A 24,917-nucleotide genomic window follows, 5' to 3' on the forward strand; every position below is an offset into this window, starting at 1 on the left:
AAAATGTAACCTAAATGTAAATTTTAACTCAAATATCACAAGAGTTACCTACCCACTGGATAGTATGAATGAATAATGGCTTGAACAATTGGCAGTCATGAAGGGAACTCCCATTCATTACTCTTTGCTTTTCTTTTGGAATGAATGAATACAGTATTTAACTGAATGAACCCTAGTAATTTTTTCATTCATTCCCAGATGTTCATGCATATGCATATTTCTGGCTGTCCTTACATACTTCATGAAATAGTAAATTATGTTACCTGCTCAGTTGAAATTAAGCAGGCTTTATATAGTCAATGATGAAGGCTCATGGAAGCTGCTGCCCATAATCTTATGGAAGGCCACTGTTTCCCATCCTTTTTCTAAAATGATTATTTCTTAATAAATATTGTTGACCCCTCTTCTACTCCATTGAAGCATTTCTGTTGTATTTACAGCCCCATTGACATTTCAGATTATCACTGCCAAATTCTTACTAATTAGCTTGTAAACATATGTCAAATTGATAGGAGGATGTTTGCTAAAGGGATGGCAAAAGTTAGATTTGCACAGCTTTCATCAGTATTTGTGTTTAACTAATGGAACTCCAAGACATCAGTATCTGCAAAAGGAGCAGCATGGAGATTGTACTGACATGATAAGGAAACAGAGTCTCATAAAGTGATCACCAGGGGAAAATATATTGTCAGCAACAGTAATTACAGCAGGTAATTGTGTCATTTGCTTGGTTTCAGTCCACTGAACAGGGAGCCCACAAGCTGCAAAATGCTTGTTACCTTTGATGCTCAGGGTTTTAGAAAATCACATACAACTTAGTAATGAAGATAAATGTAAAGAATACTTGACATTATACAGATAGGTGGTTCTCCAATTAATGGGACTGATTCTTTGAAAAAGTATTTTCCCTCTGTGTGTAGCTTAGTTATATCATTGTCTCCCAGTGCACAATAGACATGTATGGTATATATTAAGGAATCTTGTTAAATACTTTGGCCTGTACATTTTTTGAATTGTAATATTAAATATGGTGATAATAAAAATTATGTCACTAAGAAGATCTAAAAGGAAGTTGCTTTAAGCAAATTTATTTTTTAAAATGTATTTCAGCAGATAGGCATTGAAAGGATGATATAACCATAAGATACTGTAACAAACAACAATAAAATTCAATAATAAAACCTGTTTTTAAAGGCAGTATGGGACAAGTTAGCCATTTGGAATGCCCAGACAAAAAGTTGCAACCTATTGCAAAAAGGATGGTGAAACTGACACAGTTTTAACTTTGTGAGGAAGCTGTTATCTGGACATTATGCATGGAGAATGACAGTGCATGGAGGAGTACAGCTGTTGCTTATGTATATTTAGTACATTCTTCATAATATTCATCTCTTTCTTGTTGGTTATGTTAGATAATTTTCACTTGATTTCTGTAATTTTATAGATCAACTGTTTTTAAATCCCCCAGTAAAACCATATTTCCCCTAGAATTATCTGAGCTCATATAAGAAAGATTTTTACTGAGAAACTGGTGAACAATGCAGTTGTTGCAGTGCAGTCTAATTTTGTGGGTGGTTCTTCAATGGCATAAAAACAATCTTAGGGCCCATTCCCACTATTATTTAAACCGATTTGCTTATCGGTTTATATGTGCCTCATTCACACTGGAAATGGTTTCAGACCCAACTGTGCTTGTTCTGAGCCATGATGAAGCGAGGCACACGCAAAAGAATAGCTTTTTTTGAAGATGGATGAAAAAGTGGTTCTTTTGAAAAGAATAGATTAGAAAATGTATTCAGCAAGTGGGAACAACAGACCTGAATCATGTCACACTGGAGGGGAGGGACTAGTGGCAGAGGGTGTAACCCATCTTGTCCTGGTTTTTGGGAAATTCAAAATTTTTCCCCTCTCCTTACCTAGGACTCATCCTACATTCCAACCTTCTGCCCAGGAGGAATTCCAAAACGTCCTCCTTTCTGAGCATGACTAGGAAGTATGAATTTATATGCTGTGTTTATAGCTTTAGGGTGTGTATGTGTGCATGTGTGTGTGGATGAAAAAGTGGTTCTTTTGAAAAGAATAGATCACCTTTGTGGTGAGGACATCCATCCATCCTGACCCGGGACTCCAGGGTCACTTCAGGGGTCCCTTCCCCACCCGCAGAAAAGCCACATCCTGGTCCAGCCCCACCAGTGCCAGCCCCCTAGTGAGGAAGAGGCCACTTGGAAGTCATTAGCCCTGGTTTGAATGGTGGCAGTGGCAGCAAGGAGAGGCACCCCTCGTCCCAGGCCCATCAACTCCCCAAGGAGGCCCAGCCAGCAAAGGACCCAGGGTTCAAATCCTTGCTCAGCTAAGGAAACCCCCTCTGTGAGCTCTGGCTTCCTATAGAATCCAACACTGCAGTTGTAATAGCCACTTGCCCACAAGTAAATGCCATTGCAATAGGGGGATTTACATCTGAGAACAGAGCCAGGCTGGTGTAGTGCCTAGAGCATTGCACTAGGACTCTGGAGACCAGGGTTTGAATCCTCACTGAGCCATGGAAACCCACTGGGTGATCTGGGGCAAGTTTTCTCAGACTCAGAGGATGGCAATGGCAAACACTTTTCTGAAGAAACTGGCCAAGAAACTCCACGAGAGGGTTGCTTTAGGGCCGTCCTCCTTTCCTAGAACAAGTGCTACAGAATTCCTCCATTCTAACCTTCTGTCCAAAGGAATTCCAAAACATCCTCCATTCTGACTAGGAAGCATGAATTTATTTGTGTGTTTTTAGCTTTTGGGTATGTGTGTGATTCCCCCCATTTTTGCTGGCAGGTCCTCCATTTGAGTTGAGGGTTTGTCTGGGGAAAGAAACTCTCTCTCTCTCTCTCTCTCTCTCTCTTTTTCTGTCATCTCTTCTCTCTGCTTCCCCCCATCCCCATCCAACAACCCATTGTTGTTGGATGTATAGGAGCCAAATCCTTCCAACTTGTCTCAAAGTGGCATGGCAATCAGTAGAAGAATGTGGACAAGGAAAGGAAAACACTCCACTGGCATGAACCCAGTAGGGCTTTGAATATGGAAATTTCCTTTCCTGCTGTTCTCTGCCATCATGCCCATGGGAGGGAGGACTGCTGTATTAAATGTTATTTCACTGGGGCAGTGGCAGCAGAACAAGCGAAGTCAAATCCACATGCCTTCTCACTGTCAGGTTGGACTTAACACCGTGAATGTTGAAGTCTTCATTTATTGACAAAACAAGACATGAACTGTCAGTTCATCTTAAGTATTTCATAGGAGGAAAAGTCCAAACAAGATGGGCTTTATCAAAATGTCAAAAGCTCACAGTTTGGATGGGTTCAACTATCATTCTGACTGAAATTCAATGCTAGGGAAGTTTATGGACAAATACAGTTACATGTTAGGGCCTTTGTTAGCAAAGAATACTTCTTACTGGATTTTATTTCAGAAACAGTCCTTAGACCATCTTGCTTAAGCTTGAAGATATGTTTTCTTTTTCCGGTGTATTGTTGCTTACCTGAGGATCAGTGAGATTCATGTGGATGTAACATCTCAGTTAAATAATCTATGTGGTTGTTTCAGTTATTGGAGCAGCACGTGAACCAGCCATGCAGTATTCTCATGCTACTTTAGTAAACATATGTATTAGTCTTAAGTGATGGTGGTGGCTATAACAGCTATAAACTTGCACTCAGAAGTTGGAATTTATTGTTGTTGGTTTTTGTTTTTGTTTGGACTACAAGCTGCAAAATTCCCAACCAGTATAGAGACTAGCTGTGCTGGCTGGCAGATTCTGTGTGTAAAGCTCCAGTGTTCGTGATTTTTTGGAGTATATAGATAGTTCTGTTATGGGCACTCTTCTGATGATCAGGATAGGATACACAATTAGAATCAGACTGCCATATTCACAGATTCTACATCCATGGATTCAATCATCCACATCTTGAAAATATATATATTTTTTAAAAATCCAAAAAGCAAACCTTGATTTTGTCATTTTATATAAGGGACATCATTTTACTAGTCCATTGTATATAATGGGAGTTGAGCATCCATGGATTTTGGTATCCACAGGGAGTCCTAAACTAAAGCTGAGTGGATACCAAGGGCCTGCTGTACATTCCTGAAAAATGTTTAATAGCTACATGGACCTGTTTTGGTAGCCTTTATATAGAAGTAGGTATGTATGAAGTACTTTGCAATGTAATCTTTTTCTATTGTTAAAGCAATGTAATATTTTTCTATCAAGAGCAGTTGTCTGGTAGTTGTTGGTTTCAGAAAGAATTAAAGAAAGATTCCTTGATATTTTATTCATAGAGGGTTTTTTTTTCCAGGTAGCAATGCAAAAAGAGGTACTGCATACATTGAATATTCAAGATCAGTCCTTTTTGTCCTTAAAGCTTCTTTTTGACTTTGTACTGATTGTTTTTGTTCTTTGGTATCTTTAAATATATATTACAGTTTATGCATGGATAACACAGTTGAAGATCTTTGGGGACAACTTCATGATAATAATTCAATAAATATTGGATGGGGTGGTACTTTTTTTTTAAAGACTAAGGGCCTGAACAGACAGGCCAAAATATAGCTGCTTCGGGTCACTTTGGAGATATGCTGTTTAAATGACACACACATCTTAAGAGGCCAGATGCTGCGCCAAAGCTGTGCTGCAGTCCTTAGGACTGGAGCATGGCTTTAGCAGAGCTTCCAGCCTTTTAGGACACATGCAGCATTTAAACAGCATACCTCCAAAGTGACCCGAAGCAGCTTTATTTTGGCATGTCTGTTGGTGCCCTAATTTGTCTTTAAGTCTTTTCTACACTCAAACACCATAACCTGATGCAAAACACAAAACAAATTCTGTAATCTGACAACAGATTAGCATCTAGAGGAATGTAGTGTAATTCATTCCCTATAGAACAACAGTGGTCTGATATTCTAGAAAGATAGTTGGTTCTAATTAAATAATAATAATAATAATAATAATAATAATAATAATAATATGTTTTATTTATAGACCGCTATTCCACAATGATCATAGCGGTGTACAGTAAAAATATTAATGCAATACAAATACAAGGTGACAAAGGAGGGAGAAGTCTCGTCCTTCAGGCAGTCCCTGATGTTGCTGGGTCTGCCTGATGACTCCCTCTGAGGCCGAGATGACAGTTGAGGAGGGAGGGGCCTCTTCCTTCAGGCAGTCCCTGATGTTACTGCGTCTGCCTGATGACTCCCTCTGAGGCCGAGATGACAGTTGAGGAGGGAGGGGCCTCTTCCTTCAGACAGTCCCTGATGTTGCTGGGTCTGCCTGATCGCTCCCTCTGAGGCCGAGATGACAGTTGAGGAGGGAGGGGCCTCTTCCTTCAGGCAGTCCCTGATGTTGCTCGGTCTGCCTGATCGCTCCCTTTGAGGCCGAGATGACAGTTGAGGAGGGAGGGGCCTCTTCCTTCAGGCAGTCCCTGATGTTGCTGGGTCTGCCTGATCGCTCCCTCTGAGGCCGAGATGACAGTTGAGGAGGGAGGGGCCTCTTCCTTCAGGCAGTCCAAGATGTTGCTGGTCTGCCTGATGGCTCCCTCTGAGGCCAAGATGACAGTTGAGGAGGGAGGGGCCTCTTCCTTCAGGCAGTCCAAGATGTTGCTGGTCTGCCTGATGGCTCCCTCTGAGGCCGAGATGACAGTTGAGGAGGGAGGGGCCTCTTCCTTCAGACAGTCCCTGATGTTGCTGGGTCTGCCTGATGACTCCCTCTGAGGCCAAGATGACAGTTGAGGAGGGAGGGGCCTCTTCCTTCAGGCAGTCCCTGATGTTGCTCGGTCTGCCTGATCGCTCCCTTTGAGGCCGAGATGACAGTTGAGGAGGGAGGGGCCTCTTCCTTCAGGCAGTCCCTGATGTTGCTGGGTCTGCCTGATCGCTCCCTCTGAGGCCGAGATGACAGTTGAGGAGGGAGGGGCCTCTTCCTTCAGGCAGTCCAAGATGTTGCTGGTCTGCCTGATGGCTCCCTCTGAGGCCAAGATGACAGTTGAGGAGGGAGGGGCCTCTTCCTTCAGGCAGTCCAAGATGTTGCTGGTCTGCCTGATCGCTCCCTCTGAGGCCGAGATGACAGTTGAGGAGGGAGGGGCCTCTTCCTTCAGACAGTCCCTGATGTTGCTGGGTCTGCCTGATGACTCCCTCTGAGGCCAAGATGACAGTTGAGGAGGGAGGGGCCTCTTCCTTCAGGCAGTCCCTGATGTTGCTGGGTCTGCCTGATGACTCCCTCTGAGGCCGAGATGACAGTTAAACAGGGAGGGGCCTCTTCCTTCAGACAGTCCCTGATGTTGCTGGATCTGCCTGATCGCTCCCTCTGAGGCCGAGATGACAGTTGAGGAGGGAGGGGCCTCTTCCTTCAGGCAGTCCCTGATGTTGCTGGATCTGCCTGATCGCTCCCTCTGAGGCCAAGATGACAGTTGAGGAGGGAGGGGCCTCTTCCTTCAGGCAGTCCAAGATGTTGCTGGTCTGCCTGATGACTCCCTCATGAAAATGAAAATGAAACTTTTTGTGCTGGAAAAAAGCCAGAGTGGGGCCATGGCATGCGGTTCCCATGGCACCCCCCCCCCCCCAGCTCTTTCAGGAGTGGTGTCCTTTAGGCTGGTCTGTTTTGGCCCTAACTTTACTTGCTATGATCAAGCACACTGAGCTGGAAAATATCGCTACCATGCCTTTCTTAAAATGTAGACTGTCTTTAAAATAGATATGCATTTAACATAGACTTTAAAATATATATTTTCAAGAAATTTTAGTACAATAGCTTGGATACTGCTCTTCTATTCATGCAAGCAAGAAGTAATTTCCCCCCATTTTCCCTCTCTATCCACTGGGCCCTCACACACACCCCCCCCCCCCCCGGAATGGTACTCCAAGGAGCAGATTTTCAGGGGATTGGAGTTGAAATAAGAACACAAGAAAGTCCCATTACAATATTTTTTATACTCTTTTCCATCCATTCTAAAATGAAAAATGTACATGGGTATAAGGATTTCACCCATATCCCTTGTACAAAGTGGTAGTGATAACTTCATATATTTTAAAGCCATTACTTTGGGAAATAACATCATCAACATAATTATCACGATTTAACAGCCTCAAAACTCAGCAGTGATGAATGCAACCTATTTTGATTCCTAAGTCATAGTGAAATTGATTTTAGAGATGTTCTATAAGCCTAATTTAGAAATAATTTGTGGAAATTGCTTGCTTGCTATAGTGACTATATATATGCAAATTTAGATTTACAAATCCTTGCAAATATCTTAGCGTTCTATTTCTTTGATATTTTATCAAGGAATAATTCAATGACCATTGAAACCTACATTGGCTTGTTGCTGTCAGTTTAATAGACATTAAATCACATTGTAAATGGGTTTAAGTCTTCACATGTTATTTCACCAAAAGAAAATAAAGCTGAAATGAAAAGTAAATTTATGCTGCTGACATTTTAAATTCTCCCCCTCTTTTAAATAGTTGTAACAAACCATACTTCAAGACTCTTGTAAAATAAAATTTAATCAGTTGTTAGACTTCCTGGCTGCTTGGATTTATTGTGGCTGATTTTTAGGTGTGGCTTTTTATTTGTCACCTAAGCCAAGCAGAATTCTATCTGCTTCTGTGGAAGAAAAATGAAATGCAAAAGTAATCAATGAAGAAGAGCAAATATATCTCTTTGTGTAGTAAAGCTTTAGTCACAGAGGAATAAAAGTGTTTTAAGTTCAGCCATTCCTTAAAACAGTTTTCAAGCAAAATATTGATCTCTACATATGTTTATGGCAAACTGAAAGGAAATGATACTTGTGTTTGACTTACAGATATTGCTACTGTTGTGCTCTGTGGCGGATTCCTGCAGCTAGCTATTTACTTTCTCACTGCGGGAGTCACTGACAACAATTCTGAACTTTAGGAACTGTCCCTGTAAAATATATCTGAAGTCTGAATGTCCTTAAATACTTCAAGAGTCTATCTTGTGAATAACATTAGATTTGTGGAGCTTATACAAGGATCCTGAAGAATGAATTAATGAGGATTGTGCTATTTTGCTGCAACAATATTTTTGAAACATTTCAGTTGGATGTTAGTACTATCAATAGAGTCAGAAGGATGTTTCGGTGCCTTGAAGAATCAGTTTCAAGACAGATCCAGTTACGATTAATTACAGATCTGTAAAATCACCCTGGTATATAAGTTACCTTTCAACTATTCCATTTTGGCAGGGACAGTCCTGGTTAGTTCTCTGTTCTCCCAACTTTTTCAGCTGTCTTTAAAATGTCCCATTTTTGGTTCTCCTATTTTCCCCCTTTGTCCTCACCTTACTTCAATTGCTGCAAACTGAGTTCAAAGTACAAAATTAGTTTGTACTCAATTAACACAGGCTGCACGCATACTGCAGAAATAATCCAATTTGATACTCCTTTAAATGCCATGGTTGAATGCTATGGAATTCTGGAAACTGTAGTTTTGTGAGACATTTATCCTTGTCTGTCAGAGAGCTCTGGTGCCACAACAAACTACATTTCCCAGAATTCCAGAACATGGAGCCATGTGAGTTAAAGCAGTGTCAGACTACATTATTTCTGCAGTGCAGATGCAACGAAGGAGGGAAGGGAGAAGAGTGGGTAGAATCTTGCCCTTTCCAGTAGGCTTAGGCAAAAGCAAACAGCTGCAGCCTCTTCTAGCTTTAATTTTTTCTCATTAATGTGTGAATACTCATTGCAAACTGCCATCTTGACCAGATTTGCCCATATACATCGTGGTTTTCATCTGTGAAGTATTGGAGAGTATGCTTTATCACATTTTTTGTTCTTGGATTTGCTCCATTTTTAAAGTCAAGTCCCTGCCTTCTAATACTACAGGTTGATTCACCTTCTAATACTACAGGGTGATCAGAATGGTGCAAAACCAAATAAAAAGAGCTTTATTTTTACAGCATTCTTTTTTAATCACCCTGTAGAAGGGTTCTTTGCCCCTCATGAGAGATCAGAAGACATTGTGGTGGTTAGAAGGGATAGATAGGCTAAGAACTCATTTTCATGTACACATTATGCCTAGGTTACCAGATGCCTTGTGCTACTTGAGATTAAGCATGTGGCCTCATGAGATTTTCAGGAAGGGTTCGGAATTGGGACTATGTTAACCTGAAAGGCCTTCCTTCTTGCTTCCCATCCATGCCTGTCCCTAAGCCAAGGTCTCCTCAGTGGTCTCAGTGCTCAGAATCAGATGTCCTTTCACTTCACCAAGTTTGCCATTGCTGAGCTGTTTCCCCACTGTCCCCTTGCCCATCTTGGAAAGAAATCAGGCCACTGAGGAGAAGACCTTGGCTGAGATGTGGTTGTAGAAGGGGAACAAGAAGTAAGGCCCAGAGGTGTGGCAAAGGCAGCCTCAGTGCACGGCAGAGATTTTTGTAGCACCAGAGTCTGTAGCGTGCATGTTTGGGGCAGGGGTTTTAAAATACTGACAGTTTTTCCACTTTTTGGGGGTCCTGCATCCCTAACATTCACTAAAACTCATGCCCAATGGTAATATTCTTAGCCCTCTATGAACAGCTTTACCAGTAACTGTAGGGAACCATATTAGGTCCATCATTCAACTTGCACATAATGAAGTGAAATGAAGAATTCAATTTGTGTCAGACATTTAATGGAAATAGAGCTATAGTGTTAAGACTGGCAGCATTACGATTCTGTTCTGTTATTATGAATTTATACAAATATGCTATTAACAAACATTTAATCTACTTTAATTTAAACATGATCTTTACTTTGAATTTAGATAATGCAGCATCAGAAATCACTCTAATAAATTCAGTGAAGAAACTAATTATTTACTGCTTAAACAACAAAATAGCCCATTATATAGCAAAGTTTTAAACTACACAATCTACCTGTCAGTCCAGCCCACCGACCAAACAAATAATATGTGGTTCTAAAATGCTAGTGAAAGGAAAGAAGACAGTGTAATTGTTGGTGATCAAATGTCAGGTCTGGGAAATGATGCTGCCTATTTTGGTGGTAGAACTATTGCATCTGACTGTCTATTCAACCTGAAATCTTTAAGAAAGCATCCTTCTGAGAATTCAATTACAGCAGAATAGTAAAATATGTATTCATTTCTTCTACAGACTACTGCAAGATTAAAAAACAACACTCTCTGTATTCTCTCTTTCTATTTCTTGCATTATTTAGTTGTTAGAATGGTTGTTTTGGTGGTAGTGGTATATTCTGAGGAAAATTCCATTAAGAAAACCGCCTGAACCTTGCAATCTCAAGACTGAGACGCACTGAATGCTGCTATGTTGTTTCCTGCTTTTTAAGAGAATGCAAACAGTACTTGGTATCAATGAGGGCTGCAGTTCTTAGAATCTGTGCTCAAGTTGTTTGCCATCTGTTTTATGCAGCTAAGGACAAAACTAAATTAATATCTTGAACATTTATTTTTCCCATTCTCCCACAAAATGTGTCTGTGTGTGAAGGACATACATGAAAAGAATATTGCAAAACTGAGTCCCTCTCCTATCTCATCTCATGGTGCTGTTGCTTTAAGTAGTTTATTCTTAACTAGTTTACTTCTAGCATTGGAACAGGGTTAGAGGGAAACTGATTAAAGCAGTTGAGTGCAATGGCATAAAGTGAGAAAAGTGGCTGGATTTTGCTCTCCTTTTTCTCATTCCCTTTTTGTTTGAAAATTGGAGCCAGACACATCCACTCTGTACAAAAACAGAATGCTTAAGGAGGACTTCAAAATGATTTGTTGTTAGCACTTGTTATTTGCCTTCAAGTAGATTTCAGTTTATGGTGACCCTATGGGTGCTGAGGATATCATGGATGGCCAAAGAAGCAAACAAATGGGGCATAGATCAGGCCCGAACTGTCCCTGGAAGCCAAAATGACAAAACTGGGGCTGTCAAAATTTGGCCACATCATGAAAAGGAATGGGTCATTAGAAACAACAATAATGCTAGGAAAGTTAGATGGTAGTAGAAAGAGAGGCAGACCATATGCATTCTCAATCAAGGAGATCATGGGCTTGAACCAGTGGAGGAGAGGGGATCTTTGGGATGTTTCATCGATAGGGTTGCCATGAATTGGAACAATTTGAGGATGGTTAACAACAACAACAAATGAATAATCCCCACTCATCAACTGCCTGCTCAAGCTTTTCAAACTTGGGGAGATGGTTTCCTTGATTGATTCAATTCACCTGTAGTGTATTGTCTTTTTCCTGCTATCATCCACTTCACCAAGCATTATTGCATTTTCCAATGAGTCATGTTGGCGCTTTGCAGACCGTGCGGAATGGGCCGTTGTCTCATGATAGGTCCAAAGTATGACAGCCTCAGTTTAGTCACCTTTGCTTCTAGGAATAGTTCAGGCCTGATTTGTTCTAGGACTGATTTATTTGTCTTTTTAGCAATCCAACATATCTGTAGAACTCTTCTCTAGGACCACATTTCGATTAGGTGATTTTCTTCCTGTAAGCTTTCTTTGACCATCCAGCTATCACAACTAGAGAGATAAATAAGAAATACTATGACTTGAATGTTTCTGACTTGGGTATTTAATGATATGTCTTTACACTTGATGATTTTATCTAGTTCTTTCATGGCTGCTTTTCTAAGTCTTAGGCCCGTTACAGACGGGCGTAAAATACGTCCTGGGGACGTACTAGGGTTAGGGAAAGGGCGTGCCTTACGCATGCACCTAACCCTAGTACGTCCCCAGGACGTACAAAATGCCGGTGCCCTATACACATAGGGGCTGCCATTACGACATCACGAACGCGCCACCTCCAAACGGGGTGGCGCAGACGTGATGTCTTTGTGCCGCGTGAGGGCACTTAGAGCGCCCTTCCGTGATTTGCGTTGCTGGCGCAGCCTTTAGATGGCTGCGCCAGTGATGTAAGGGAGAAAGAGGCTGAGCGGCCCCTTTCTCCTCCTCCCCACCACCGTCGGGTGTTCTTGGGGCATGAAGCCCCAAGGACACCCCTTTCCAGGCCACAGGGAAGTGGCCTTTTGCCGCTTCCCTGAGGCCTGGAAAGTGGCAGATCGGGACCTCGGATGCTGCCGCTCTGGCAGCTGAGGCCCCAATCCGGCATGGAAAGGAGCGCCTAAAGGCTGCCCCAAAGGGGCGGTCTGTAACGCGCCATAGTCTTCTTCTGAATTCTTGACTATAATATTCAGTTTGGTTAACGACTGAGTCAAGGTTTTGGAAATATCTAATTATTTCATTGTCTTTATCATTCACTTTAATGTTATGTAAATAATCTGTATGAGAGTCAGTGGAGAGGAGTGGTTTGAGTGTTGGACTACAACTCTGGAGATCAGGGTTCAAAACCAAGGTTCACTCTTAGAAACCTCCTCAGTGACCTTGGGCAAATCACACTATATCAGCCTCAGAGGAAGGCAAACCACCTCTGAATAAAATCTTGCCAAGAAAACTCTGTGATAGATTCATCTTAGTGTCACAATAGGTTGGAAACAATTTGGAGGCGCACAACAACAACAAATATGCGTTCATTATTTTCATTTTAATATTCAACTGTGACCCTTCTTTGTTATACCTTTAGAACATTACATTTTAAAATCTTAATTTAAAAAGTCATTTTTAATAATTAAAAACCAATGAGGTCAGTCTTTTTTGTGTGTAGCAATGTTTAATGTTAACTTGGTATTTTAGGGAGGAATTGACAGTATTGAGGGGGAGCAGCCATTTTTGGCCATTTTCAGTATTTTGCTATAATTTTTAATTTAAAAATTAAAAATTCCCAGTCCTGTTTAATGCAATAAATTAATTTCATAATTTCAGTGTTCTAGTGTCAATTAATCAATTTTCTTTAACAGTGTGACATTACTTAGCATGTTAGCATGAATGATAAACTTTCCAAATCACTTAAGATGCACATTTCTCTTCTGTGTCTATTTTAGTGCTAAGGCATGGACATTTGAATAATCTTAATGGCTGTATCCATCCATAGGCAAATTTTAACTCACATTGTTAAATCAGAACTTGTTGTTTTGTGGATATATATTCTGACTTTTGTAAAAGATATAATAACAGTTTTAAAAAAAGTCACTAGTAACACATTAAAAGGATCTGATTTAATATTCTTAAATTTCAAGTGAGTTCAGACATACATATGCAGACTGTTAGAGTACCTCTAAATATGTGTGAAGTTGGTTCACTTAAGAATACCACTGTTGGAATAAATATCTCTTTTTTCAAGTGCCAGTAACACATAGCTTAGTATACTCATGGGCACTAGAGAACAGAAGAGAAGAGCTAGGTAATCAGCAGACATCAGAAGAAATGAAACAGATGAGTTTAAAAAATGATTGAATTTCTGAGTGGTCTCTTCTTGCCATACAATAACCGTTTGAAAGCCCAGCAGTTCTTGTTCTAAATGCAAACTGCTACATTAAATAATAACTAGGCATGGGAAACCAAGGAATTTCAGTTATCAGTTCAACAAATTTACAGAATGAGATAAAACTCAGCCTATAATCCTTTAAGGATTATGAGACATTTGAACATTGTCTTTATCAATAGTTGATATATATTCACATAATTTTCCTTTCATTACATGCAAGGAGAAAAATAATTTGTGTGCATTTTAATAACATTAAGATAATACTTCACAACAGGCAAACCTATCTGTTTAATTCCATAGCACAATTGATACCCTAATTTGCAAAGCTGTGACTTCTTCCTTTTTCCGAATATCCTTATCCTGTCTGAATGATTCTTCTCCCTGCTTGGAGTCACCCTGTAAAATTTACTGTTATTGCAGGTCACTGCATCATATAGTCCAGCAATATTATTGATATGGCTAGAAAATGTTATGAGTTATGATATAGTTATTAATGCTGATTTGGAAGTAATTAAATTGTGTGCTTCAAGAATCAAAACGAGCAGTTCATTAATATGTTTTGCTGAACGCTTAAGAATTAAAAGACAAAATGCTCTGAAAAGAATGCTAAGATTTATTATTTGTATCAGAGTAGGAGCCAGAGGTCACATACACACCCAGCTAAAACATCTTGTTCTAATTTTTCATATTCTGAAAACTGGATGACATACTATAATTTCCTTTCACTGCCACCTAAAGTCTCCCACATTGCAAATATGGAAAATCAAAGATGTACTGGTTACTGCCATTATCTTTCTTTTCCCTGTCTCTTTCACTGTTTTGTGTAGACCTCTGTCTACATTTTCTTGTTTGTTGGAACCACAGTTTGTTACAATGTCCAAAACTGTCCAGTTACGCAGACAATTTTGCCTCTAACCATGATTTGCAAAAACCACTTCAGACTATAGTTTCAAATTCTACATTTTGAAATCATCTAGAACTTGATGAGTCTACTGCAAATACAGCAAACTGTTGAAACTTTCAAGTGTATTATAGAGGTTTAATCTAAAGAAGTCCCACCTTCCAAACTTGCTTCATTAAGAATGGTATTTCCACACCTATTCTAAGGAACCTGTGTTTTTCTCCAATGACACAAAGTTGTTTGGGGAATTCAGTTCATGTCAGATATTTAACACTGGGTTCATTAGACTTGTGCCTTGCAATAACCACATGCACACCTACCATTTTCCTGTGGCTGTAAATTGCAGGAAAAGATTGGCAGCAGTATTCAAGCTGTATTTTAATAAGGCTTGTCTGTTAATGCTGATCTTCTCTTTAAAGAACTTCTGATAAACTTCAGAAGAACTCCAGGGTTCCTTGGAACATAGTTTAAAAACTAGCTGTCTGAAGCATCAAAGGGGGCATAAAAGAGGCTACCATAGTGTTTCTCAACCATCTAAAATTATATTTCTGAAAGGATAATGTCTAGTTAGCACCTAAAGAGTAATCTGAAATTCAAACAGGTTTGCAGTCCTAAGTTGTTTAGCCTTACTTGAAAGAGTACATTAAAAATGGCAGTTTCATTCTCATTAACAGAAAGTAGTCAGTAAAGTTCAAGTGACCTGTTGAAGGTTTTAGAGTAATTACTGTTAAAATTTATATGCTCCAGTTTCTGTTGTTAAATGACACAGAAATTGAGAAACATAAGGGCCTTGTTTGCATGGGCCAAAACACCTGCTTTCCCCCTGTTCTCTTGTCATCCTGTTTGGATGACCTATTGTTCAATCCCTGGGTCTGGTCCAGCAGGTTCTGCACCAGATGCAGTGTATAATGAATTATGGGGCCACTGCTGCCAGGTTTTGCAAACCTGAATGGGATGGACCTAGAGCAAATCCCCCTCATTGCAGGTTTCAAAATATCGAGTTTTCCCCTCTTTCTTTTGGGAAAAAAGCAGGTTTTATCAGGGTGCCGCCAATGTGAACTTGCTCCCAATCCCATTTGGGACATCCTGAAGGGAGGGATTAATGGGCAGAGGGTGGGTAGAGGGGCGGAACATACCCATGCTATCCCACAGGTCTACCTTGAGTGTTCATGCTTAGTTGCCAGTTCCGAGTGGGGTTTCATGGCAAGGGATGCTCCAGGAGGCTTGCCCTCCTCTTCCTCCGATGCTGGCAGGGTGGGAATCCCTGCAAAGAGAAGCTCTCATGGGATTTTCATGGCAAGGGTGGGAACTTCCCAAGGAGCAGCTCTCATGGGAGTTTCATGGTAATGGGTCCTCCAGCAGGCTTGCCCTCCCCATCCTCCAAGGATGAGGGTTCCCCCCCTCAACAGTGTGACACTGATGTGCATCATTTGGTTGACAGAACAAAAATAAAACCCCCAAAATTGATCGATCAGGAGGCTCCATTTTTAATTGGTATTTTGGTCAGTATGAACTTGACAGGATTAAATTGTACTGGAGAGATTCGATTGGGGCAAATGTGGTGTGAACTTCTATTCGGGTCAGATTCACTATTGCATCAACGAATTTGCCTGGATCTACCCAGCACAAAAACACAAGTGTGAATGGAGTTTAAAATAGCCTACCTCATACTCCAGATCTTCCAGGAAGATCTAGAGCCCTTCATTTCCACATTGGGGTGTTGTCTGCATGGGTGTCCCACTGAGCAGCCTTGTGCATCTGCCACTGCCATGAGTTCAGAACACTGCCATTAGCAGTGAGTTCAGAACATGACACCCAGCAGACAATTGCTCTGGTGCAGAAATGGAGAGCCAGATAACAGGGAGGGGAGGGCAGCAGGCAGGGCCAAGAAAACATGTTATATACATTAAACAGTAAGCATAGGACTCCAGACATCTTGATGGGAGGAATTATGAGGAGCCAGTGACGTGTACTGATTGATGTCAGTCTAAACCTATAAACAGCAAGGTTCACATCCCTGATCAGACAGGGAGTTTATTTTGTGAATTTGACTCAGCCATTCACTTGTCCTGACCTACCTCCCAGTGGATGATGTCACATGACTGAAATTGGAAGTATAATCCAGTATCATCCTGAACGGAATCAGGCGTATTCATGTTATTGTGCAAAAGGTTACCACACGCGATCGCTGGCAGTCCAAACGCACTCTGAATGCAATCACATGTCAATCCACAATTAAGTAAATTCGGTGAACTAGCAAAGTCACAAACCCTGATCTTAGGCAACTTCACACTCAGTGCACTATTGTTTGGTGTGACGTACATGTCTCCTTTGGTCCTTGTTCCCCCCCCCCCCCAAATCCGGAAGGGGGGTTCTTATGAAGCCATGCTGCAATTCGGTTTCAATTTTGCTTCCACTTGTCCTTCATCATTGCTGGGGGGGGGGGCTGCTGCCTGCTAATTAAGAGGCATGGACCCGGAGCTAGTGGATAACCATTATATTCATGTTTTAATGTGATGAGTGAATATACAGTATGCTCATTTTAACATGAATAGAGCATGTTCTTTCAACCATTCTTCCCGCCCCCCTCCCACCTCTTTTGTAAATTGTGGGGTTCCTTGGTTCATCTCTCTCACCCGCCTAAATATGCTATGCTCCAGTCATCTGGGGTCTCACTGAGCATGTGCAAGGGTTCCAGTTTGCAATTAAGAACCCACGGATGTGATGGCTTACTGCACACAGAATCTGGGTCGCATTCGGGGAGGCCATTACAGCGAATTTAAGATGTGATAAGTAATCGTGTAATTGCGAATTGACCTTGCTATCTTCTCTTTGAAATTGAGAGCCTCCCGTCTCGTTTGATAAACTCCAGTGTTATTGTACAGTAAAATATATCTTCCCCTGACAGTTTAGGAGAAGTGCAAGAAAAAACTGTGATAGATTAAAATAAAAATCTTTGCCTAAGTAACAAGAGTTGTATCAGACTTCAGATCATATTGATTTTTGTGCAAAAGTGGGCCATCTTCCCTTTTTGCAAAATGATTAAAATTGCATTCATAATCTCATTTCAACTGATATTGGTAGCCATTGATCTGGCTTTGCATTGTTGGTTATGTATTCAGTGAAAAGAAGGTAGGAAGGGTTATGTACTATATTTCACAGAATTTTCTTCTCTTTCAGGAACAAAACACTGAAAGGCAGCAGTTTTTCCTTTTGCTTAGGTTTTTTTAGTAAACACTGTGAATCACTGTTACTATCCACTGACAATTTTTAGCTTGTTAGTATGTAAATATATTCTTGTTTGTTTTACTACCTGTACTTTGCTGAGTGTCTAAAGCTGCTGTTCATTTTTCTGAGCATGATAAATACCCCCAAAATCTACCGCCACAGAGAACAAAATGGGATATATTCTACCATTGTAGTAAAAATATGTTTTTTGTTTCCCTTTGAATTGTCAAACTGCTTGCTCCTAATTTCTAACATCCAGATTGGAAGAGCCATTTAGGTTGCAATTGTATGTTCACTAAAACTGGCAGTAAACTCCACTAAATACAGTGATCTTTCTGAGTAAACATGAATACATTTGCACTGTCAGAAGATGCTCCTATTCTTCATATTTATTCTGAAATAAGTCTCATTAAGGTCAATAAGGTTTGTCCCCAGGTAAGTGAATTTAGGATTTCACCCTTAGTGTGGTAATTCATTAGCAAATTGAGACTAGTCTATGCTGCAGAAATAAAGCAGTTTGACAACACTTTTAATTGGCATGGCTCAGTCCTATGAAATTCTGGGATGTGCAACAAAGAAGGCAAAATATCTCACAAAACTATGAATCCCAAAATTCCATAGCATTGAGCCATGCAGCAGAAGTGGTGTCAAATGCTATTTTTTCTGCAGTACAGATTGCATATGAGGAAGGTAAGAATACTGATAGAATTTGAAGAACATATCAAAGTATGGATTTCCAAAGCACTTGTGTATTTTACAGATTGATCCACATAACACATCTTTATTTTTAACTTTTCAGAGCATGATGAATGCCTCACAAACCAACACAACTGTGATGAAAATGCACTCTGTTTCAATACCGTAGGAGGACATAACTGTATTTGCAAGCCAGGCTATACTGGAAATGGCACTGTGTGCAAAGGTACGATATCAAACCTAAAACCAGCTGAATTTTATATCTTGCTGGTAAATCCTGTGAACCTGTACGATGAATTTTGAATATTCAGGCTCAACAGTTTTAAATGGTACCATTTTATATATACCCAATGAGATAATTTTAACATTATATAATATAATATTAGGCTGCTTCACAAAATAGCAAGGTCATAACAAGGAAATGTCACCATATGCAGAGGCAGCGGAGAACTGTGATCATGTGACGTCGAAGGCTTTTGTGGCTGGCATCCATAGTTTTTTGTGGGGTTTTCAGGCTATGTGGCCATGTTCTAGAAGATTTTCTTCCTGACGTTTCGCCAGCATCTGTGGCTGGCATCTTCAGAGAATGCTTGCCCGGAAAAAGTGCCTGGAAACTTGCCTGGAAAACTGTGATCATAGCTGCTTGTTACATAGGCAGACTGTCATCTGGGTAGGGAGAATGGCTCATCCAAAACTTTGGGATGAAATATCTACATATTTCGCCTAGACCATGAGCTTCTTTGGTGCATTCACCTATATAATCTTTCCAGTGATAAATATACTATATTTGGTATGGTTGAGACCCTATCTACACTGCAGAAATAATTCATTTTGATGCCATTTTACCTGCCATGGCTCAGTGCCATGGAATTCTAGAATTAGTAGTTTTGTGAGATATTTACCTATCTCTGTCAGAGAGAGTTGGTGCCACAAGAAACTACAAATCCCAGAATTCCACAGCATTGAGCCATGGCAGTTAAAGTGGTGACAGCCTGAATTATTTCTGCAGTGCATATGCAGTCTAAGCAAGCATTGGCTTCAATTTTATAAAGCCATGGTTGAGTTTAGGATTTTTTTTTCATCCAGAGTGTTGAAGGCATGGCCAAATTTCTGCTGGCATTTCCACATTATTTAAAAGAAAATGGCCTTTGATGTCCATTAAGTAAAAGTAACTACCATTAGATGAATTAACAGCTAAGATTCTAATTTATCTATAAATAATTTGTGTAATTAAGAGTTGTAAAAAGAAGGGTAGATTCACACAAATACAGGCAGGGCTTTGGGAATGTAGTTTTCTATTAGGCTGACAATTCTACAGGGAAAATATCCATGCAGCCAGCCTCTTCCATAGTGCTTCGGGCCTTTGAACATTGTGCCAGCGGACAATGATGGATTCAATGTTAGTGAGGCAAACCCTGTTCCCAAAACAGGTTCAGCATTTTGGAAAACTTTAAAGATAAGATTCATACTCAAAAGACAATTCAGCACCCCACTGACATTGAAACCATCAGCCTCCAATGTGTTCGGTGAGCACCATTTCAGTAAGACAAGAAGAATGGAAAGTTAACTTTGTTGTACACTGCCTTGATTTGAAGAAGGGCGGTATAAAAATAAAACTTTTATTTATTTATTATTTATTTATTTATTACAGAATTCCTGTAACATTCACATACATCATGTTAATGTAATTGGACTCACCAAATTCATTGTCAGAAATGAATTATGAGACAATGATATCCAAACAATTTTGATTTCTTCAGTTTAGGGATAAAAAGCATGATCAGTTGGAAAATTCCAGTGAGTGAACAAGACTCAGATTCTTTATGCAAAGGGATCTTGTAACACCTTTGAGATTAATTGTGCAAAAGAAGTTTAGCACACATCTGAAAGGTGCTACAAGATCCCTTTAAAAAAGGTTTATGTTCAGGTGTGGAAGAAAGTGCTTTTACATTTGGATACATTCATTTAAGAAATAATTGATTGAAGGGCTTTTGTTTTTCACAGTAGTATTGAAAGTTCTCCTAATTATAATTATTATTTCATTTTTTTCAGCCTACTGCAAAGATGGTTGTAGAAATGGCGGAGCTTGCATTGCTTCCAATGTCTGTGCCTGTCCACAGGGATTCACTGGGGCTAGCTGTGAAGCTGGTGAGAAATCCATTCTTTCCCTTTCTTGTGAATCTTACATCCCTGTATAAAATCATTTCAAAGGACTGCTCTTGTATGAGAAATAATGTGTATCCTCTGTGTTTCCACTGATCCCCCCCCCCCCCCCCCGTAATTTGATTCTCTGCACAAATTACTTTTGCCAGGTGAAAGAGTAAACCTAGGTCTTATATGAGAAAAATAATGGTTACCATGCTGTAGTGTTGGTGATGATTTTTTGTGTTCATATTGTTTCTTCTAAAGTTCTGATCTCTTCTTTCTATCTTTTTTTTAACCAGGATGTGGTTTAAATTCTTCTTGTTAATCTAAAAACTAGGGTGTATTGGCATAAACACTGAATTAATTTTTATTTATTCCAAGTTAAATTAAATCTTTCGGTAAGCATGTTCTGGAATATTTCCCTAGGCTTTATTTAATGAGAATATTAGCAGCACAGGGACATTTTATGCTAATGAACTCATCCCAAGCATATTATATGGTGGTAGTAAGCTTCACTGAGTTCATTCAAAATTATGGTTATAATCCCATCAGTTCATTTCTAGGTATTTTACAATACACTGGGGGTAGGAGAGGAGGGCCAGCTTCTGTATTGGATTTCAAAAACTTTCCACATAAACTATGCATAGAACTTAGTTTTCAAAATTTGTATCATCAGCTTTCCTGGGCTTGCTGCACAGTTACATAAACTAGCACAAACAGTAATATTGATCCATAAACAACTTCTAAAATGTGAAAATTTTATTGAAGCAGAGTTCGTGAACTGATGGGATTATAACCATCAATGTTTTTTAAAAATGTTTCTGTATTTTTAGGTAAACTTTCGGGGAGTTTTTGTCTCAGTGTTTCACATAAAGAGCCCTGGTGGCGCAGTAGTTAAATGCCTGTACTGCAGCCATTCACTCAAGACCACAAGGTTGCGAGTTCAAGACCAGCAAAAGGGCCCAAGCTCGACTCAGGCTTGCATCCTTCTGAGGTCGCTAAAATGAGTACCCAGACTGTTGGGGGCAAATTAGCTTACTTGCTAATTAGCTTACTTGCTGTTCACCACTATGATCTTTGGAATAGCAGTATATAAATAAAACAAATTATTAATTAATTATTATTATAATCACAGTATAGTACTCAGATTCCAATGTAGTGTAATCCTGTCAGTAGTTTCTTGGTAAAAATTCTAACCTGTTTTTGTACATGGACAGTTGGCCCTTTTTATCCAGGAACTCAATCATCCACAGATTGAAAATGTTAAAATATATACATAAATTCCAAATAGCAAAGCTTGATTTTTCCCCATTTTATATAAGGGGCACCATTTTACTATCCATTGTATTTAATGGGACTTGAACATCCATGGATTTAGGTATTTATAAGGGGTACTGGAACCAACCCCCTGCAGATACCAAGGGGTCACTGTATCATCTGGAAGGAAGACAACATGGACAGATGCATGCTAAGAAGACCATAGTATTTTTGGTGGTACTATATTTCAATACAGATGTAGGCCCACATGTTATTAACAACAGTCTACTATAGGGGTGAGCAACTGTGGCACTTGAGATGTTTTTGGTCTATTAGCTCTAGCCAGATTAACCAATGGTGCAGGATTATTGGAGTTTTAGTCCAAAAATTGCTGGAGGGCTATTGTCTCAGCTCTTTAGGCAGCATAGAAAAAGGAAGGAGATTTTGATTCAAATAAGAGGAAAGTGGCTTCAGAATGTTTTGAAATTTGTGAGCTTGTAAATAATATTCTGACTAAAGTAGCCTTACTTATTGGGTTGCAAAACAAAACTAAAGGATCTTGCAGTTGTGTTGGCCTTGCTGTGCCTAACAGAAGGGCAATCTACCTCTTAAGATTGACTGACTCTATTGTCAACCTGTAATTCTGACCATAAATCTTTGGAATTATGCTAAAGAAGCAATTTCAGAAGCATTAATGTTGTTCTACTTGCAGTTTAAGTATAAATCAGTCACAAATTTGACTTTCATTGGGAAATTCTCTCTTCGTCCATCTGAGAAATGAAAAATGATCCTATTGTCCTTAGATTTAGATTGCATCTTGAATAAATATTGCCAGCATGGTAACAATTTCTTTGAGATGCAGATAATCTTTCTCTATAAATGGATGTATCTATTTTCAGACATTGTTTAGTTAATTCATTTGTTTTTCCATATTGAGGTAAAATTATGCTTTTAAGTTAAAAATAAATGTGCAGGTATAATACAGCACATTTGATCTTGTTTCACTTTTTTATTTCACGCCCCTTTCCTTTCTTGTGAGATTTCCAGGAATGGGGTGGGAAGCTACGGCTTTTAAAATGTCTCCAGACTCCAGACCCCACAATCCATCATCCTTTGCTATGATAACTTGGAAGCTGTAAACCAACAGCACTCATCCATATAAATGGAACTCCTTTGCATAAAACTATCTGACTGCCTTAACTGAGCATTTTAATTTATCTGAATAATAATAATAGTAATTATTATTATTATGGTATTTATACCCCGCTCTTCAGTCCTAAAGGCTATCAGAGCAGCTTACAATTATTATTTTTAATTAGATGGTTCCTTGCCCTCAGGCTTACAATCTAAAAGACACAACACAAAAGGAGAAGGGAATGGTGGTGGGGAAGGGGATCATATATATATATATATATATATATATCTCACATATTATATATGGGGCCAGTGTTCTGAATTAGCTACTTAGTATTGTTATGACCCCAAACCTGACAGAAATGTTGTTCACCCATATTTCAGATGCCAGCAGAATGGATCTCTTTCTGCAATGCATCTGATGCCCAATAAAATGTGGTGAATGGGTGAAGTTATGATTGTGGCAATAGTGTCACAGTAGTGACTAAGTAGCCTAAATTTACTTATTTGTAATTGTTTTGTATTCATAATTGCTGGTTTGACCAGGAAAGGTTTACTTAGGAACAGGGAAAAAAAAACCCAACGCCCCCCCCCCCCCAAAAAAAAAAAAAACACACCATGCTCAGCCTGACACCAGTGTGCTGTCTGTTTCCATGACACACAATGACTTCCAATGGAACACCATGGGCTTCCCTAGTTAACCTGACTTTTCCCTGGAGTTAGCAAACCCTAGGGTTAGTACAGGGTCATGTGGCATACAAACAGTGAGATCAGGCCCAAATTGGCCAGCTGTTTGCATGCCAGGCACTATGCTATTCCCCTTCCCTGTGTTGAGCAGCATGAGGAAAGGGGATGACCTTAACTCAGAGCCACTGCCACCATATCCCTTACCTACAGAAGCTCTGTGGACAGGCCTTCAAGTGGGGTACCACTTCTTCAGAGAGTGGGATCCTCTGTGCAACCAATGAGAAGATAGGGTAGAGGGACACCCCATCACATCCCTACCATGTAGCTCTGGGGATGAGGCACTAGTATAGGCCCTGTTGGCCTGCACAGACAATGCTCTGAGGAATACTCCGGGGTGGTTTGGCATGTTACTTCCTCTGAAATACATCCTAGAGCATCTGGTATTCATTGGTACTAAGTACTAAGGAGGGCTGACCCTGCTTAGCTTCCAGGATCAAATAGGATCTGCTGCCCTTATGGTATTTTAAGCCCTTGCTGTTGCAACTAGAGCTATGCAGATGTCTTAACCAAATCTGAAATAATGGAGTGAATCAGGCTGATTTGGACTTATTTATACAATCCCCTGTTGAATCACATTGGTCTCATTCACTTCCAGATGACACAGTCAGAATCATTTTAGAATGAGGCTTTCCCCCATTCTCTAAATGGATTCACACAGTGTGCCACAGAGATATATTTTTAATTTAATGAATGTATCATAGGTGAGAAAACCAAGCATAGATCTTAGAAACTTATATAAAATCTTGATAATATCAAATGTGTTCCCTAGATTCCAGTGTTACTGAGACACATTCTGAAATATAACCCCACTGTGATTGGTAGCCACTGATATTCCCAGCCCCCGTCAATTTGTGTAAACCTCCTTTAGAATCACCCATGTTAGTAGCAGCCACTGCTAAATTGCACAAATTTTATAGTTAGTTGATGCATAAAGTTATATATTCAGATACAGCTATACTAAGAGTACAATCTCAACTGGTAAGGCTACCCAAAGACCAGCTAGGCCAACACTAGGCCACCTGAAGCTTTGCTGAGTTCAAACCAATTCAAGCCTAAGGGCGTATGGAATGACTTAAGATTACATTTGCCCTGGCTTAACTTTGTGCTGGCATTTTGGCTCTGAGTCTAAACTGGAGGAGATTCAGCTCTTCACTCACCCCATCCCTTCTCAACCTCCTTTTTAGTTCTTCTGCCTTTGGTAGCAGTTCGCTGATATCAACCAGCAGAGGAGCACAGAAGAGAGATCAGAAGATACTTGTGACATCTCAACCTGCTATAGCTGATATGTAACTGAATTAGAATTGCACTATAAGCATGACAGGGTATGATACTTGGAACAAGAGAGGAAAATGAAATTAGGTGGGAGAACTAGAATGTCCCCCTACCCAGACTCCCCTTGTAGGGCACAAAACATGGAGTAGCC

At 39.9% G+C, this 24,917-nt stretch overlaps 1 protein-coding gene across 5 annotated transcripts in view; it reads left to right on the forward strand.

The window, feature by feature from the left end:
• NELL2 (neural EGFL like 2) overlaps positions 1–24,917 on the forward strand; it is a 144,099-nt gene that overhangs the window by 78,846 nt on the left and 40,336 nt on the right. For all 5 annotated transcript variants that reach the window (XM_089524257.1, XM_089524260.1, XM_089524258.1 and 2 more), the window contains 2 exons: positions 18,315–18,437; positions 20,264–20,359. In XM_089524257.1, coding sequence (XP_089380383.1) covers positions 18,315–18,437; positions 20,264–20,359 — 219 coding nt within the window. The remainder of the gene's footprint in view (positions 1–18,314; positions 18,438–20,263; positions 20,360–24,917) is intronic.

This window comes from Sceloporus occidentalis, unplaced genomic scaffold (assembly GCF_023333645.1).
Source record: "Sceloporus occidentalis isolate IW3139 unplaced genomic scaffold, rSceOcc1.0.p SCAF_5, whole genome shotgun sequence".
NCBI classification, from domain to species: domain Eukaryota; kingdom Metazoa; phylum Chordata; class Lepidosauria; order Squamata; family Phrynosomatidae; genus Sceloporus; species Sceloporus occidentalis.